Source organism: Uranotaenia lowii, chromosome 2, assembly GCF_029784155.1.
Source record: "Uranotaenia lowii strain MFRU-FL chromosome 2, ASM2978415v1, whole genome shotgun sequence".
NCBI classification, from domain to species: Eukaryota; Metazoa; Arthropoda; class Insecta; order Diptera; family Culicidae; genus Uranotaenia; species Uranotaenia lowii.
In genome coordinates this window covers 299,013,713-299,030,998 of record NC_073692.1, presented here as the reverse complement: position 1 = coordinate 299,030,998, position 17,286 = coordinate 299,013,713, and the positions used below count along the sequence as shown (strand labels likewise).

At 37.2% G+C, this 17,286-nt stretch overlaps 3 protein-coding genes across 5 annotated transcripts; 1 reads left to right on the top strand and 2 right to left on the bottom strand.

Annotated features, from left to right (window-relative positions):
- Window positions 1–415: 415 nt before the first annotated feature.
- Window positions 416–2,514, bottom strand: LOC129746033 (zinc finger protein 501-like). The gene is made up of 6 exons (XM_055739451.1): window positions 2,304–2,514; window positions 2,110–2,229; window positions 1,314–1,943; window positions 1,151–1,255; window positions 950–1,085; window positions 416–888 (listed from the first exon to the last, which is right to left on the bottom strand). Exons 1-6 carry the CDS (start codon window positions 2,406–2,408, stop codon window positions 476–478), a joined length of 1,509 nt encoding a protein of 502 aa, XP_055595426.1. The 5' UTR covers window positions 2,409–2,514; the 3' UTR covers window positions 416–475.
- Window positions 2,515–3,025: 511 nt separating this feature from the next.
- LOC129745559 (WD repeat-containing protein CG11141) lies at window positions 3,026–5,613 on the top strand. Of its 2 annotated transcripts, none has more exons than XM_055738695.1 (3): window positions 3,026–3,280; window positions 3,357–3,569; window positions 3,877–5,613. In XM_055738695.1, the coding sequence occupies exons 2-3, from the start codon at window positions 3,372–3,374 to the stop codon at window positions 5,179–5,181; spliced, it is 1,503 nt and encodes a 500-aa protein (XP_055594670.1). In that variant the 5' UTR covers window positions 3,026–3,280; window positions 3,357–3,371; the 3' UTR covers window positions 5,182–5,613. The 2 variants fall into 2 exon arrangements, with proteins under 2 accessions (XP_055594670.1, XP_055594671.1); XM_055738696.1 differs by having other exon boundaries at window positions 3,338–3,569.
- Window positions 5,614–6,300: 687 nt separating this feature from the next.
- LOC129745560 (casein kinase II subunit beta) lies at window positions 6,301–12,675 on the bottom strand. 2 transcript variants are annotated; one of them, XM_055738698.1, is made up of 7 exons: window positions 12,422–12,675; window positions 12,001–12,076; window positions 10,015–10,117; window positions 9,761–9,946; window positions 9,511–9,700; window positions 9,343–9,424; window positions 6,301–7,973 (listed from the first exon to the last, which is right to left on the bottom strand). In XM_055738698.1, exons 2-7 carry the CDS (start codon window positions 12,070–12,072, stop codon window positions 7,947–7,949), a joined length of 660 nt encoding a protein of 219 aa, XP_055594673.1. In that variant the 5' UTR covers window positions 12,073–12,076; window positions 12,422–12,675; the 3' UTR covers window positions 6,301–7,946. The 2 variants fall into 2 exon arrangements, with proteins under 2 accessions (XP_055594673.1, XP_055594672.1); XM_055738697.1 differs by having other exon boundaries at window positions 12,487–12,675.
- Between the last annotated feature and the right edge of the window lie 4,611 nt (window positions 12,676–17,286).

Sequence of the window (17,286 nt, the reverse complement as noted above, 5' to 3'; positions counted from 1 at the left end):
GTGTTTTCAGTCCAACAAAAAGAGTTCAATTTTTAGTTCATAAGGTCGAACTCAGCTTTGATCCCTCGCCGAAGGAAAAAAAGGGATCAATTTTGAGTTCGCAGTTCGAACTCCGTTTTGATCCATCGCAAGGAGGAAAAAGGGTACTTAACTTTAAGTTCATAGAATCGAACTATGTTTTGAACCTCGGTCATACTTAATTTTGAGTTAAAAAAAAAGAGCGTGTAGCAGAAGTTGCATCACTCGGATGAGTATATAGTAGTATATACTAGTATAGTAGTAGTATACTACCTATATAATATAACGTAGACGGAGGGTGCGTTCACAAGTTTTCTGCAATGGTTTGAGAGCAGAAAAATATTTGTAGAAATTTTTGTTCTTATCTCATCAGTAGATCAACAAAAAATATTGAAACTAATTTTTCAACAATTTATTACAAACATTCAGACCACAAGAATGGTACTTTATACACAACTCAATTGACATACCCTCCCATACAATCGGGAGAGTTAATCGCTGAAGATGGATCATTGGGTAGTGGGAGCTCGGGTGCATCACCGTGCGTGTGGGATGCAACGGCTGCGGCTGCAGCAGCCATCAGCGCGGGATGCAACGTGTCCATTTCGGTAGAATGTTGGGCAGATTCAGTTGCAAGCTGTGCCTGTTGCTGCTTGCGCATCTGCTTGTGATGCGTTTTGCTATGCGTTTGAAGTGCCACCAGTTGGATGAATCTCCTGCCGCATGTTTTACACTCGTGTGGTTTCTCGCCGGTATGAATCATAATATGATGCTTTAGCGTTTCTGCCTTTCCGAAGGAACGGTCGCAGAATGTGCACGGGAATGCTTTGATGCCGCAGTGTACTATTTTTATGTGTCGGCTCATATTACCTAAAACAATCGATTCGATTAGAAAGCATTAATTGATCATTAATCAAAAGCTAAAAAATACCTATGTTGGAAAACACCTGGGCACATACATGGCACGTGAATTGTTTCTCCCGAGTGTGATAGTTCATATGAACTTTTAACTCATGGCGTGTCGTTTTCTTTTGGCCACAGTATGGACAAACGTGATTCTTAATACCCTGGAATTAATAATACATACATATTTTGTACTGCTAATGTTGAAAAAAGTTTCTTATATATGTACCTCATGCCTCATGGTGTGTTCCTTCAATTTATGTGCCGTAGGAAGCTTTTTGTTGCACACCGAGCATTGGAATGGCATGTCTCCAGTATGGATGTAACTGTGTTTCTATTGCGAAAAAAAGAAGTCACGCACATGTAACAAAGATACGATTAAGTTTGTGTACCTTCAGGGCTCCGCTAGTTGAAAAGGTTTTTCCACATTGATCACAAACGCTGCGTTTCTGCTCCGGGTGGACAAAGTTTGGATCATGACGTTTGCGATGATTCATCATTGCCTGTTTTGTCGAGTAGGTCAATTCGCAATCAGGAAAATCACAGGGATAGCGCGTATTCCGATCAAGATGTTTGGAAGATATGTGTCTCTGTAGGTTATTGTATTTCATAAAATCTTTGCCGCAGTAGTTGCAAACGGCAGGTTTAAGCCCCTGATGAGTACGCATATGTCCTTGGTAGCGCATTTCACTACGAAACACTCTTTTACAAGTATCACATTCGTAGGTTATTTGAGGTTTATTGGGTTCGACTTTGATTTCACCTTTTCTGTGCTTCCGTTTCCTTCCGATTGCTTTCTTCTTTGTTTCCTTATCTTCAGCTGATGAATCATTTTCAGATGTTGATAGCTCATCGACCAATACATCCGGATCGCTTTGATCATCTTTGACGGATTGCGAACGGGCCAAATCTTCCGAAGGTTCATATTTTCCAATAGTTGCGATTGGTTCAACTTTAAGTTCTTCCACGAATGTTTCATAATCTTTTTGCTCGTTTTCATGGACTTCTTCTGGTTCAAGTTTCTAGAAAAAAATATTGGAAATTTTATATTGACTCAACGAATTATGTAAGGATGATAATAAAATGAAGTAAGAACTTGAATGTTAATTTTTTTTTCTGATGAAGAAAAGTTTCCGGAAGTCATTGCAAGGAGGAGCAAAATACCGATGATTCTCGGATAATACTTACAACATTCATCAACTTGGAATGCACCTGTAAGCAAACATCCCGGAAGTGGTTGTAGTCCATTAGTTTTCCGTAGCATCCGCCACATATTTGTTGCCGTTTGGGATCCTCTTCCGGCCGTAACTGATGTATAGAAAACGAAAAAAATAATCGTATCACCAATTTAAAGCAAATATATTTAGCCGATGAATGTTTACCTTGATCGAGGTAAGATTGTAGAAAATGACGGAAAACCTTTGCAAATTTTGCATCACCGTATCATTGGTGTTCGGAAATTCGCCACAAGCTCGACACATTTCCATGATTGCTGAAGATACGCTTTGGTAGATAGTACGGAACTTCCGTGAAAAATTAGATCGTCTGGCGAAACTGCGATGAAAACAAAACCTAACTTTACACGGCTGTGTAGCTTTTCCAAAAGTTTGTTAAAATGTAACAAAAATATGAAACACGCTTAAAAATGTTCACAAACAGGCTTAGTTTCTACTTGGACAATTCAATGCATCAAATCTACACATTAGCAAACATTACAAAATTTTTAAAAAAAATCTACTTGATCATCAAATCAGTCTAATTTCGCAACTACATATTGCACATCATAGCTAAATCATTTAATCTGGAGCATCACAGGTTTCTATTAAGCCATAGTCCACTCTAGGCAACTTGAACTGCGATTTTCGTTTTGAGACGAACTTTATTGTCTGTTGTTGTTGTTGGAAATCTGAGATAGTCCCATAGTCTCCCGAATAAAATGGGAGACGCTGAGACCGTCTCGAGACGAACTTGCTCCTTGTGTGGAAGGCGATAATAAAAATCCATCCAGATGATTAATTTTTCGTGAAGAATGCTGAAAAAAGCTGACTAAAATTCAGACCGATTGCAATAAATTGCTTTGAATCTTTTTCGTCTAAAGTTTAGTTGAACATCCCTATTCAGCCCCCATCGGCTTCTGAATTTGAGAAAAAGTTATTGGCAACCCTGCGCGCGAACAAAAACATGAAAACGTAAACAGTGGCATTTTTGTGCGCAATCGCTTCGCCTATAGCAGTCGTTTTCACTTTAAAATATTCAAGAAATCGAACGTCGTTATCATAAGTTATTGGACCATACAAAAAAAAATCAACGATCAATGGAAAAGATGACTCAGAACAACGGCGTGTAAACTTCCGTACGTGTAAGTCTGATAAGCTCAAGCCACAATCGTTTTGTTGATAGCGCTATTTCGAAAAAGCCTCTTGTTTGTTCTCCAGCTCACACCGGGAAACATGGAACTCCGCGAATGGTCTCCGTTGGTGGATTTGGTCAATCAAATCCCATCCACCGTGCAGCGGGGACTGTTGTTTGCGGACGTATCGATCACCTGCCTCGACGTGGTGGACGAATTCATTGCCCTCGGCACCAATGTGGGAATCGTTTTCTGGTACAATCGGAAAACGAGTGCCGTGGAACGTCTTCTGGCGGAGGTAAGTGGTTGCTTCCTTTCACTTTTGGGTTTAAAAGAGTTTGTAACAATATATACCAAAAATGGACTGTTTCCGATGAATTTCAAATTTAATTATTCTTGGACTAGATAGCACTGGTTCTTAATTTGATCCATTGGCTCTATCCATACCTCTAAGCGGGTTTTCTTTCATAAAAACATTACTTCAGAATGTACCATAAATTCAACAGCAGCCCTCTGTTATTACATTCGGGTTTCCGGGAAAGTCCATGTTTGGGCTTCCTAATAAGAATTACTGTAACTAATTTTGATGCAAACTTTCTTTGAAGGGCTCTCCCTACTTAACATGTGTACGTATCATATCGACGGTGGAGTTCATGGTAGCTGCCGGTTGCCGTCAGGGAACAATCAACATCTTCCAGATTCCTAAGGAAGCCCCACCGGACGTTTGTGTCGAGTTGCTCCTGAGAAGTAAGCCGACCGAAAGGTACACAGTTCGTGGAATCCACCGAAGCAAAGTAACGGATTTGATTTGGTCCAAGAATGGAATGAAGCTTTGCTCCGGGGATGATTCCGGTTTGGTGGTTCTGACAGAAATCAATTATCAGCTGCGGACATGCGAATCGCGAGAGATTTGTAACGAGAAATACGAGGTTGTGCAGCTGTCCTTGAGAAAGGATAAGCTGCTGGTTTCTACGACTTATAGGACAGTTATTTGCACCCAGGAAGATTCGGTTAAATGGCGAGTGACGCAGGTGGGGAAGAAAGATCGTAAAATATTGAGCCATTTCGGAACAGTTTTTCACGAATATCAGAAGGAGCTACAAGTTGTGACCACAAGGTCTGGTTTTCGCCTGTGGGTTGCAGATCTTGAAGGGGACGTCGCGCAAACCTTAGTTTTTAAGGAATTGATAAAGAATCCTGTCCAGGAGGTCCCCATTTTAAATCCAAGCAGACATCCTATACGAATACCTACCACATTTGGGAAGCTCTACACTTTCCAGGAAAAATGTTTGATCTCTGTTGCGAATGATATGCTTTTTGTGCTCGATCTGGATCAAATGAAAATAATCGCTTCATTGACTCGACTACGTAGAATACTTGATATCTCGGTAAATAAGCATGAAATTCTCATTCTCGAAAGTGCACGTTCGCTGGTTCGGATTTCGACGCTCCCGGACTGCAGTCAGACCACGATACTATTCAAAAATGTGGATCTTTTCACTACCATTGACAGCGATAGTCAAATCGTTCAGGCAGATGAATGTTTGGAATACGGAGACTCCGAACAGCCAGGATGTAGCAGCAAATCAGGCGGTTCGGAAAACGAAATCTCATTAGGGTCCTTGGACAATACCGTCGATTCGGTAGACGGGTGTCAACCGAAGGAAGAAAACGGTCTCGAATCGCAACACCATATAATTGATCACCTGAAGAAGTTGGAACTGTTCGATACGCTCAACAAAATGAAGTACGATGACACCATACTGTTCAAGAGTGGCAGGAAAATGAAACGAAAATCGCGACGGGAGGAAAAAACTGCCGTTAATTCGATTGTTGAAATAGGACAGATTCCAAAGGAGTACGGTTGCAGCGATGAGCCAGATTCAGTGGAGAAGAAACTTAATAATTGAAATTTGCAGCACGGACGTGTATGCTGAGCAACAGGATCTGATTTAGCTCTCTTCTCATCTTATGATTGTGATACATTGCGTTAAAGCGCCTTGAGTGTTTATTTGTGTTTGGCTTCAAAATTAATTCTGAGGCGCACATGCATGTTACATTGGCCATTGTCGAGTCACCTTACCTTCACGGACTCTATTCACCTTATTCCGATAGTCGGTGTAAGTGAAGTGACAGCGGTTCATTCTCAAAGTTCATCCGAAGGGAACGGTCCTCACCTAAAACGACTCCTGGAATCGAGTGACTCGGGTGATTCGACTATCGTCATCTCACGCGCAGCGCAGAATAAGAGCCATTGGCTTCTACTATGGTTTGTGACTGATTAAATATGCTGTTATCTGTTTCTAGCTTATTGAATTATAGTAATTGTAATGCATATTCAATATTTAATCTGTTATTACCTTTGCAGAACAAAAAGAAAGCCAAAAAAGCAACGTTCTTCTGTTTGTTCAAGCCAGAGTTATTAATGGTAATAATGGTCTGTCAAATGCAAGCAACAGATTCGATTTCGAATAATGTAAGAAAGAGCCTGAATTGATTCTTAAGACTGGATTCTGAAAATTTCCCATCAAGAATGAACAGACAACCTTTAAACGCCTTTATGTAGGCAAAGCATGGAAACGTCGCCATTCAGCTATGAATTCCTCAAGAGACTATCAACTTACTAAACAACACAACGTTGAAAATGGCTTCTGACGCATAGCGGCTAAATGAAATATGTTCGCTGTTGATTATTTACAGCTTAGCTGCTTCTATATTTCTTCTTTGTCCTTCTGGTTTGAAGTCGAGAGCTACACAACGTTTTGCACTAGAAATCCACTAAGCTCAGATGCAACATGGAACTACAAAAAAAAGTCACTAAGTTTCACAATCACACAACAGCGAAAATACGAATTTCAGGATAAATTATTGCAATTGCCAACCTTTATGTACTCAGTCATCAATTTATGACGAAATCTTAAGAAAAAAACAGCAGTTCCATGGTAACAGTTTGGTTAGAGGACATCGTTTGTCGATTTTAGTTGATCCTAGCCGCATAAGATGGAATGATAAATCACGTAGCCGCAACGAAAGTTTTTGACTGTTTTTATTTCACTTTTTATTTGTTCATTGATTGGCAAAACAAAAGTACTTCAACAAGAGAGGGTTTCACCAAAAAAAAAAACAACAAACCTTTTTAATAATTGTGGTTTGACAAACAAATTTTAGGTAGACCGACCGGTTCTATTTAAAGGGACATTTGAATAGAAACATAGTCAGAAAAAAATCTGCTGCAATATGTGATTTTTTCATTATGCTTATTTTGAAACTTTGGTTGAGGGTCCCTTATTTTAACTCCCGTTTTAGAAGATTCGGTTATTTAACAGTTCCTTTAACTGATCTATTTCGTCTGGAATTATATGGAATCGATACAACAAGTATTCCAATTTCCAACATTCTTCATTGAAGCTCCATGCTGAGTCTTGGACATTTCTGTTGATTATTATTTTAAACTTCATTCACTCGACGAGTTTTCTAACTTTGTTATGTTTTTGCGCCACATTTTGGGACCGGCAACGGGACTTTAGTCGAAAGTAAGTAGTTTTCAAAACAATACCTATAGTGATGAAAAAATCACGTTTCACTTAAAAAGGAAAACTGAAAGCATAACGAAAAAAAAACACGAGTTTGATCGGTCGTTCTCAACAAAGTTGCTTTAATATTACGGCTTCATTTCACGGTTTACCTTTTTTCATCTGTTGGTATTTGCCGTCATTTGTCGATTTAAAAAAATTGATTTCTACCGAAGTTTATGAGATGATGCTCCACTTTCTCGATCCGTTCGATCCACGGTTTATTACGCACTGTTGTTTTTTTTTATTGGTTATTAGAACACGTCGTATTGGAAACGAATCTTTGCTATAATATTTCCCCAAGAGAGTTCGATACACCTTATTGGTTTTGGTTTTGCGTTCTTCCTTTCTTCATTTGAGTGTATATTTTTACTATAATCAGTTAATGTATAGTTGACATTTTCAAACGATGCTCACCTCTGCCTAGTTAGTCAATTGTTTTCTGGTTTTCATATAGTTTACGCCCTTTCAAAATTTTATTGATGTTTTTCAGGTGAATTTTGATTCCTAGAAAATGCTCCCATTTGAGCTGATTTTCATATATGCTGAGAAAATTATATTGGAACATGTTGCACGAGATATTAGTGCTCATGCTAAAATATAATGTTAATGAAAATTAAACTCAAACGGGAGCATTTACTGGGCACATTTTATATCTAAAAAGTGAAGTTAGTTTTTCATTTCATGATAAATTGAATTTAATGATTATTAGATCTAGATGTCACTTCCAGTTACAAGGACGCTGTTAGTGATTTCTTCTTGTGTTATTTCCTTCAAATTTTACATTTCGTTTGCCTTTGTTTGTTGTTAGGATTAGTTGTGTTTGGTGGATGATAATGATGCTTTTTAGTTTCCGTTCTATTTATTAAGTGTTCCACAGTGTTGATTTTGCCTGTTATGCCTCTCTGTAGTCAAAAGTGTCCAAGAGCTCCGCGTGTTTCCCTGCGCGGGAGAACCTGTTCCAGCTGTTCACTTTCCTTCCGTTGTTATTTTCATTCTCTGCTTGCTGCTGCTGCTGCCATTGGTGGTTGTCGTCGAGGTCGCAACGGGCGCATCGGAACAGATCAAACTATTTTCTCGTTGACCCGACGACTGGCAGCACTTCAGTTATCCATCACCTTTGCCGAGCACTTTGGTGGGGAACAAGTGACGATTTTCATTCAATTCACGCGGTTTGAGACGGGCAAAACATGAACGTTTTCGGACAACGATTATGGATGGATGTTCAATGCATGATGAGAAAAAAGACAAATGGAAAAAGAACACTCTTTAAAACATTCCGTTTTATGCTACCGGATAGTGGCAAAAAAAAAATCTAAAAAATAATGTATCAGCAGGTTTTTAATTTGAAATAACGCACCAGGGGTAGTCTTCAGCCATTTCGTAATCTGGTCAGTTAAGAAATGGGCATCGACGAAAACTCATCTAACCCATTAAGTTTTGGGGACGGAGTTGTAAATTTCTCGTTATCACGTTAATCGTATTCAAGCAAATACCTTGAATATCACTGTGATAGAATGTGAGATAATATTATGCATTGTATGAAAACGCCTGAATTTATGCAGTTGACTTGCAACACTAATCAAATAATTCCTAGCTTTTTACAAAAGATGGCGTTGTCACGCATTCATAAGTAAATGATCAAGTCTCATAACACACGACGTATTACAGGACACGACACTTGACGTTCTTACTTAAAGGAAAAAGGGTTTAAAATTACCTTTTTGGGCTAAGAGATGAATGAACTTTTAGTTTAAAGTCTCTATAATTCAACAACAAACCTTTTTAGTCGATCGGTTTCGGGCTCGATGTTGTCCATCCACAGGACGATGTCTAAGATGGGCAACATTGAGCACGAAACCGTTCGACAAAGAAAGTAATTTTAAACTCTTTTCCGTTAAGTAAAATCGTGAAGGGTCGTGTCCTGTAACACGTCGTGTGTTATGGGTCCAGTAAAAGTTCTTACGTGAGCACATATCAATTAAAACGAGTGATTGAACCTGTCCTGATGCGTGGAAAATCAGTTTTTTTAATCAGTGCTTTACGTAAAGACATGTTTCTGGTGTTTTAAATTTCAAATACCTAGGTATTGCATTAAAAGTAAATGGCTATTCCCCCCAATGAAGAAACTAACCTTTCTCAAATAAAGTCGTAATCAAATTAAAACGTTGTGAACTGTTGAAGGACGAAAGGGACCGAAATGAAAATCCGTGTCGTTTGGTAGGAAGAAAATTAAAATTTAATTGTTCCCTTTCAGATGTTGCGCTTTCAGAGAAGAAACTAATAAGAATAAACATATCGGTTTGTTTGTTTGAATGCCTATAAATATACTCTCGAATCGAACGTCACGGGTTTTCACTTGATTGTTGATTTGTTTTTTTTTTATGTATGGTGCAAGCATTTTTTGTTTTTTTTTGTAGGAGGAAAAATATGTTGGTATGCGTGTAGCAGATATATGTATAAGTAGGTAGTAGAAACAAACTAAACACTTGGTATTACCCCTCGTAGTGGTGCCTTGAAATTCGCAGCGGCCTGCAGCTGGATCTGATAGGCTAACGAGTGGATTTTGAAGCCGTACAAACTGCAACGTGAGATGGAGAAAAATAAATTTTTAAAATTTTTTGAACTTTAATTTCAAACGAATAAGCCATTGCATTGTTTACTAACCGTGGTACGAAGTGATTGGCGGGACGTTTCGGGCGATACTCGGGGTGAACCATGAACAGCATATGGGGGAATCCGGTGCCAAAGTATGCACCGTCCGTGTGATGATGTCGCGAGGACTTTGGTGTGTAAACGTCGATGCACTTCGGACAGTAGTTTTTCACCATCGCCTCACCGGGCACATCGGATAAACCTGAACGTAGAAAGTTCGTTAAAAGCGATCTACAGCGGGGCAAACAAATTGAACACTCACCTAATGGAAGCATCGGCTGACTCTCGCAGTACACCCGCGGACAGTGACCGAAGTCGCCACTCTGATACTTCTCTATCATTTGAGCTATACCGCGGTTGGTGAGGATGTAACGCGCGTGTATTAAACCGTACAGCATCTCGGCTGCCTGTTCGATCAGGTCGGACTGGTTGTTCTCGATCTCATCCTCTGTGGACGAAGCAGAAGGTGATTAATTATAATCGTCTTAGGTACACGAAAAAGATATGCGTCATTACCTGGCTCTAAGTCCAGTATCATATCAAGCGCCTGTCTGTAGTTGGGCACCTGCTCGTTCAGTCCGGTCAAGTTAAATTTATCCTGAATATAATCTTCGTCAACCTGCAAGGAAATAAGCAAATTCTTAAAATACGAACACGCACATGGAGGATTTCAGTGAAAATTCATTTTTTGAAGAGATCTATTTTCTCTTACCACTAAGATGTACAATGTACATCTTTCGAGGAATGATGGCTAGCACCTAACAAATGCTAAAACCACCAGCCCACAGCAAAGTACTAAGTATGCCGTGACCGAGATTCGATCTCATGACCTCTGGCTTAGAATACTTGAACGCTGTCTTCTATGACACGATCTGCGGCTTAACCCTTATCAATCCCAGATTTTCTACCCATTAGATTTCTTGGAGTGTCAATTGGACACCCCTGATTAAAACCACAATGTCTTTCTTGTTTCTTAACCGATTTGTATGAAACGACGATTTCACTGAGTGTCTAACAAAGCTGAAGTTAGAAGCTATAGGTTGCTGGTTTTTTGATTTTTTTTTTATCATTTTCTCAAATTTTTAACAACTTAATTCAACTTAGCACTGCATTTTGAGAACCTGTAAAAATTTGTCAAAATTGTTTTTGTTTCGTATTTTGAGAATGAAGATTAAATATCATCCATGCAAAAACGTTTTCAAGATCTTTGTGCGTTGTATTTTTTTTACAGCACTGTTTCTATTTCAGCCGTATGTGATAGAAACACATATCGCTATTTTTGTATAATAGCAAGCGAAACTACAACACGTGTTATTAAAAAACTTGAAGGCCACACATCTCGAAAATGTTTTTGCATGTCGAAATTTTCAAAACTAGCTAAAAGTGACCAAATTTCTACCACTTTTTCCCAACACCAGTAAACTTGCTCTTAGGCATGGCTCAGTGAAAATGATTGATTTTCGGAACATTGCCGTCAATTTTGTTTCAGTCACACTCATAAGTAGGAAAAAAATGAAAAGTGTATTGGAAAATTGACACATTTTCGCATGTTTTAGATTCTCAAAATACGAAACAAAGATTTATGACAAATTTTAAAAGGTAGCTGTTGCTTTGAATTTTTTTAACACCTTAATTTCATTGACACCTTTTAAAGTTTGTCAATTTATTTTTGTTTCGTATTTTGAGAATCTGAAAAGATGCACGAAAATGTGTCAAATTACGTCTACTTTCCAATCTACTCTTCAAATTTTTTCTACTGAGACTGAAACACTTTTGAAGGGTTTATTGATTATACCGTTTAACAGCACTTTTTGTGGTCATGATCGTTAAAAAATTATACCCTTGTGTGTGTGCGCAACGTAAAGTTTCTCAATTCAGCTTTCTTATGCACTAAGTTAATTTTTTTTTAAGTTGGCTGCTGAAGATTTTCTTTTGATGCACCCGAATATTTACACTCAAGAGCGGATGAGGGTCAAGGCATTTTTATGGATCTGTTCTTATTTGATTTTTCATTGAAAAAAAAGGATTCCTGCAATCTCATAATTATGATTTTCTTAAGGAATAATTTTTTAGAAGCCATTGAAGTTGAAAAAAGTTGCATGTTACCCCATTTGACGGTAATCAAGTTCAATGAGTTTTTTTATTTTGAATTTTCGATCTCAAAAAGATGAAAAAACATCTTACAAACATAACATGTTTGATTATTATAAAGGAACTAATGAATAACGGCTCATAAATACTAATGATTGATAAGCAAGCTTTAAACACCCTTTAAACTACTGTTGAAAGTCGAGAAATTGGCCATTTTCCAAATATTAAAATTTGAATCACCAACATCACATTTTGAAGAACCATGTAAGGAACATTACAAAATGTTAATGTGCCATTTTAATTTTAATTAGATTTTAATGACTTTTCAAATAATAATATAGGTTCTAAGACCTTTAGTACTGCAAATTACTTATAAGAAGGAAATTCAATTAAAAAAAATCGAGAACTTACCTCACAGAAAAATTCATTGCCACGAAGTCCGCAGAACCAGGAAATCCAAGAAACCTCCTCTGAGCTGCTCATTTTCCTGGAATCAAAAAACAAAATGTGTCAAATTTCTCCAGCCATCAATCGGGAAATTCGCATTTCTCGAAATTAAATCTAATAAAAACGCGAGACAAAAAAATACGGCTCTCGAGTGAGTATTTCAAAATATTCCGTCCCATAATTTCTTCGATACCGTAGCAACAAATTTCACTTTTCTCATTCGCCCATTTTTCGACACATTCCTTTTGCAGGTAGGAAAAATGGTTGTCTGCACTAGCGCTGCCATCGGGTGGGGAAGAAATATTACGACTCGCTCGTTTTAATCGAATTTTCCGGTCTAATCGACGTGCTACTATCTAGTTTCCGTGCCCTATACGTTCGTTACCTTATCGTACGGAACTTCCACCGGTTCTCGAGCCCCGAAACCAACGATTTTACGGCAAAAATTACCTTTTAATTCCCTGGCTAGCCACGCTTATGATTAAATCTTGAAGAAATAAAAAATAAGAAAAAAAATCAATCGAATCTCCGAAAGGCAGCCGTGGTTCGCACTCTGTCAGCCTAGCAAAGGAGAACGGGTTGGCAAAATGACGGATTCAAGTGCTGCACTTCGACGGCGCTGGGACTGACTGGCAACCTGGTCCGGGTAGAAATTCGGCCGCCCCTGAGCCGGGCAGTGTTGTCAGGAATGCGGTTGACGTTTGCATGGCAAAATGCGCAAGGTGTTTGAGTTTTTCGAACTTCGAAAACAACATGGCCGGCCGAGCATTCTAATAAGAAAACGGCGAGGGACACTCCAGAATGTAAAATTATGGCTTCATTCGGTTCCGTTTGAGTAATTTATTTAAAAAAATAGGACAATTTTTCATCAGAGTGACCATGTTAATGACTGTTAGAAGCACTGTTAAATTCATCCAAATAAACAAAATCATTTATCCGCTCTGGAATATGGAGTTTTCGAATACCTCAGACACAGTTAACGCCTTTGGATAGGCAACTTATTTGAACGGATAAATGTGCACGGCTTTTTGAATTTTATTTCTTATTTTACTAAGCCTAAACAAAGGCGCAAAATAATATGCCCATAGAAGTATCTAGGGGAGAATGGGGATACTTGATCCCTTTTTCTTATTTTCATCATATCTTTTTGAAAAAAATCCAGACCACTGTCTTGCAGCGTGTAATTTCAAATTTATATGCTGCAAAAGTTAGATCGATACATCAATCCGTATAGATGAACTATAAGCGTTTTCGTGGGACTAAAAAATTGAAATATTTTGAAAGTTAAAGGAGGCTTGATGCTTTATATAAGGGGACTCGATCCTATAATCAGGGTGCTCTAACTTAGGGCCCCTAAGCTTTAGCTTTAGCCCCCTCTCCGTGGACAAGCGTGGACATTTCCATACACCCCTCCTCCCCCTAAGTTGTCCACGTGGTATGTGAATGGCCCCTTACTAAATTTTAAATATTCTTCGGAAGTCCAGACTTCCGACACAGAAAAGTGAAGTACTAAAGCTTAGTTCTTTTAGAAATGGGACACTTTCTTTTGCTCATAGCTCGTTTACTAGTAATCGGACATTCAAAATTTTGACAGCATTTTGTTGCCTGTAAAATGTACTATCCGACCTATTTTTTTCAAAATTTAAAATTTACGCGTTTTTGAGAAATTTACGATGCAAGAGAAAAAGGAAAATATAATTTTGCACAGTTTCATTCAAAATCCATCATTATCAAATTGATAGCCTACAAAACCGTTGATTATTCAAAGAAATACTGAGTGTGAGTGGTGGAAAAGTATGGAAATACTGTCAAAAATGTCCACAAAGTTGAAATCAACCATTTGAGTGAAGCATATGATCGGCAACTTCGGCTAAGGGTCATCAGGGAAGTCAAGTCTCATACCAGCATTTTTAATTTTGAATAAGCGGAAAACTAAGTGCAGGTCGCTGAGATATCCAAAAAAAAATTTCTCCGATAAGCTGAATGTGTTGCCATGTTATGAGTCATTCAAACCTAACCTCAAACAAAAATTTTTTGCTAGATCCACAGCTCGTAAGCTGTATATCTGGTTCCCAGGATATGGGACAGATGATTTCTGATGAACGACAAAACTTATGAAAAACCCTTTTTAAACAAATTCCAGCGTTTGAATCCTATACCACGTCTGCTCGTTGCAAGGTCCCGAGTATATTGAAGTATGTTTTTGCTGGTTATTTTGTATAAAATATAATGATTTGCCAGAATTCTGCTCCTGTGGAAAAAAACAACAATTTTCAAAACGAAAACTATGATTTTCACTCTTTTCAAAAGCCTTAAAAGAGTAATCTTTTATGTACCCTTCGCAACCTACGATCTATACTAACCAATTATACATTAAGTTCAATCTGCTCATGGTTTTACTTCGTTATTGCCAGATTTTGCCAGCAGAAATTCCATTAAAAACGCTCAAAAAGTGGCTCAAAAATAATCAAATTTGTTAATTTCGAAACAGCTGTATCCACTAAAGTGGCCTCAGTTTCTTTTGAAAGAGAAGTATTGGTCCGAAAAGTATCAGAAATTGAAAGAGGGGGATGTAGCCACCTAAAATACAGATTTGACGAAGTATTAATTTGAAAATCTAATCATTATCATGACTGAAAAAAGTGTGCGCTGGCCGAAGGGAGGTACCAAGAATTAAATAGAATTTATTCTTACAAAAAAACGATAAATATTTTTTTTCAAATTTTTTCATGAATTATTATAAGATTACCTTCATTTCCTTCATAGAAAGTATTTAGATCAAACGAAAGGTTTTTGAGATAGACGCATTCGTAACTGTCCCATTTCTAAAAGAACTAAGCTTTAGAATGTCGGAAGTCTGTGTTTTGTTGCCAGTTCAACAGCGACGTTTCTGAACTGTTTATTAAAATTCACAAATGTCAGACAGAAAGAATTCTAAGTTTATCTAAAATTCATTGCATACTTAAATGTGCAGTTTTCTATTTTTTAGATAAAAGCACTTTTTTTAGTCCTTCTTATCAGGAAATTTTTGAATACATATTAGCATAGCAGCATAGCATAGCATAGCATTGGGTGACTACACACATCTTGCATTGGCTGATGCATGCGGTACAACAAATAATCAAGAACAACACGAGATACCAAAATGAGTACCTGGATTAAATACTCATTTCAAGTGTTGCTATTGAAGATTTTTGTGATACTACAATGCACACCGCGACAAGTCAATGTAATCATTGTGAGGATAATCTGAAACAGCTAAAGAAACTTTTTAGGTGCAGAGAACTCATACGACCCAAGATGCTGTGTTCAGATAGGAAGGGGAAAGGTCATGTATTTAGGAAATCTTATTTGGCAGATAGGATTGATGATGAATTAAAATATATAATTGTTTAATCATTTGAAAAAGGAACGAACTCACCAATCTGCAGACAGCTGGGTTCACGATGGATATCGTTCTAAGTATGAAACAGGTGCTGCGATACATGTTTAGGCCTTTTTCAACTGGCTTCTTAAATATGAAGAATGATGGCACATTGCAATGCGAATAAAGGCTTTCTGATTTTCCGAGTGCTTCATCTGGGCAGTAGCATTCCTGAGTAATCTGGGTGGTGTAGCGTTTGCCCCGTGCACTGTATTACTTTTGAAAATTTCATTTTTCAGATCTGCACCACACTTTCAACAAAAAACTTCAATTTTCTTCGGTTGAACACTTTAAAACTAATAAAATTTTCTCAATTTGAAGATTTGAAAATTTTCTGCTCGAAAAAAATACAACCGTCACCATTTTTGAATACATATTAGCATTGGATAAATTAATAATTTCGTGCACAACATCCATTCAGAAGAAAAAAAATATCTTTTTGGACTCGAGGGATCAAGTGAACAACATAGATTTTGAAAAGTTTTTCCTTGAAAAAAAAATGAGAGTTTAATATTGCTTTGAAAATATGGCATTAGGAAGTTCATATTATACTCAAACGATTGACATATTGGAATTAATATTTCTATTATAATTTTCTCACGTGGGAAACACTTTAAAGTCATAAAAAAAGTTCTTCAAGTCACATTTTGTTAGAAATTTTCATGCAAAATGTTATAATTAAAAAAAAAAATATTTCAAATAAAGGATTTAAAAAGAAAAATTAAAAAAAAACATTAAATATTTTTGAGGAAATAAGTTTGTTGTTAAGTTCTATTTGGCATTTTTTTCTAGAATATTTGATCTACATATGTAATACATTCCAGTTTCGAGATTTTGCTAAGGAATCAAGTATCCCCAGGGATCAAGAATCCTCACTCTCTCCTGAAGGTAATTTAGGCACTCTATATGAAAGCTGAAATCAGACAATCCAGAGACAAACAGGTAAATATTGATTGAATATAAGAATCTGTACAAGACGCACCAGCGGGGTAAAGGTGCATTTACAGTTCTTTCGAATGTGAAAATGAAAAAACTTATATTCTTCAAAAACTCGACTATGCTGCATTTCATGGCTGCGAAACTAGGTGGAATAGATGCGGAATGGTTGAACGATTATTTTTGAACTGATTTTCATGTTCAAAGCCCTTTAATATTAATTTTATTTCAATTCCCCCGATTTTCACTGCGGAATATTTTTCCGCGTTCACTGACATTCCGCTCGAAGTGTAAACGCACTGAGCGAACGTGAAAACGAAAAACAAACAAGAGTGGTGAATATAAATTCCGCGTTCATTTTCACGTCCGAATGGCAATGTGCATTCTGAAAAAAATTTCACCGATGACGGAAAAATTTTTGCTTCATAAAAAAATTAGTTTTTTAATTTGTAAGCGCATTTGAAGGCAATTAAAGGCTTAAAATACTACGAGTTTGAAATGATACGCATACGATATTTTTTTTTAACTTTAAAACCCGCTTGGGCATCATTTAATTGCACCAGTTGGAAGAGTTTTTCGACGAATAAACCTGTTGGAAGAGCTTCTCAACGAATAAATGTAAATGAAGATCATCGAATGGCCAGATTCCATTGAAATAAAAAAAAATAGATTCCGCTTTGTTCAAATGTGTGTTTCAGAAAAGGTATGGAAATAATTGTAAAAATTTATGAAATCATTCAAATATAATGTGTTTTAAGGAGAACTGAAAAGCAGAAAAATTAACTAACAAAAGAGTACTGATGCATTTTAATTAAATAAAAGCCTTTTCAATTGTTTCACTAATTAAAAGTAATTTTGAAATTTTTGTTTGTCAATTTTTAATCAAGAAC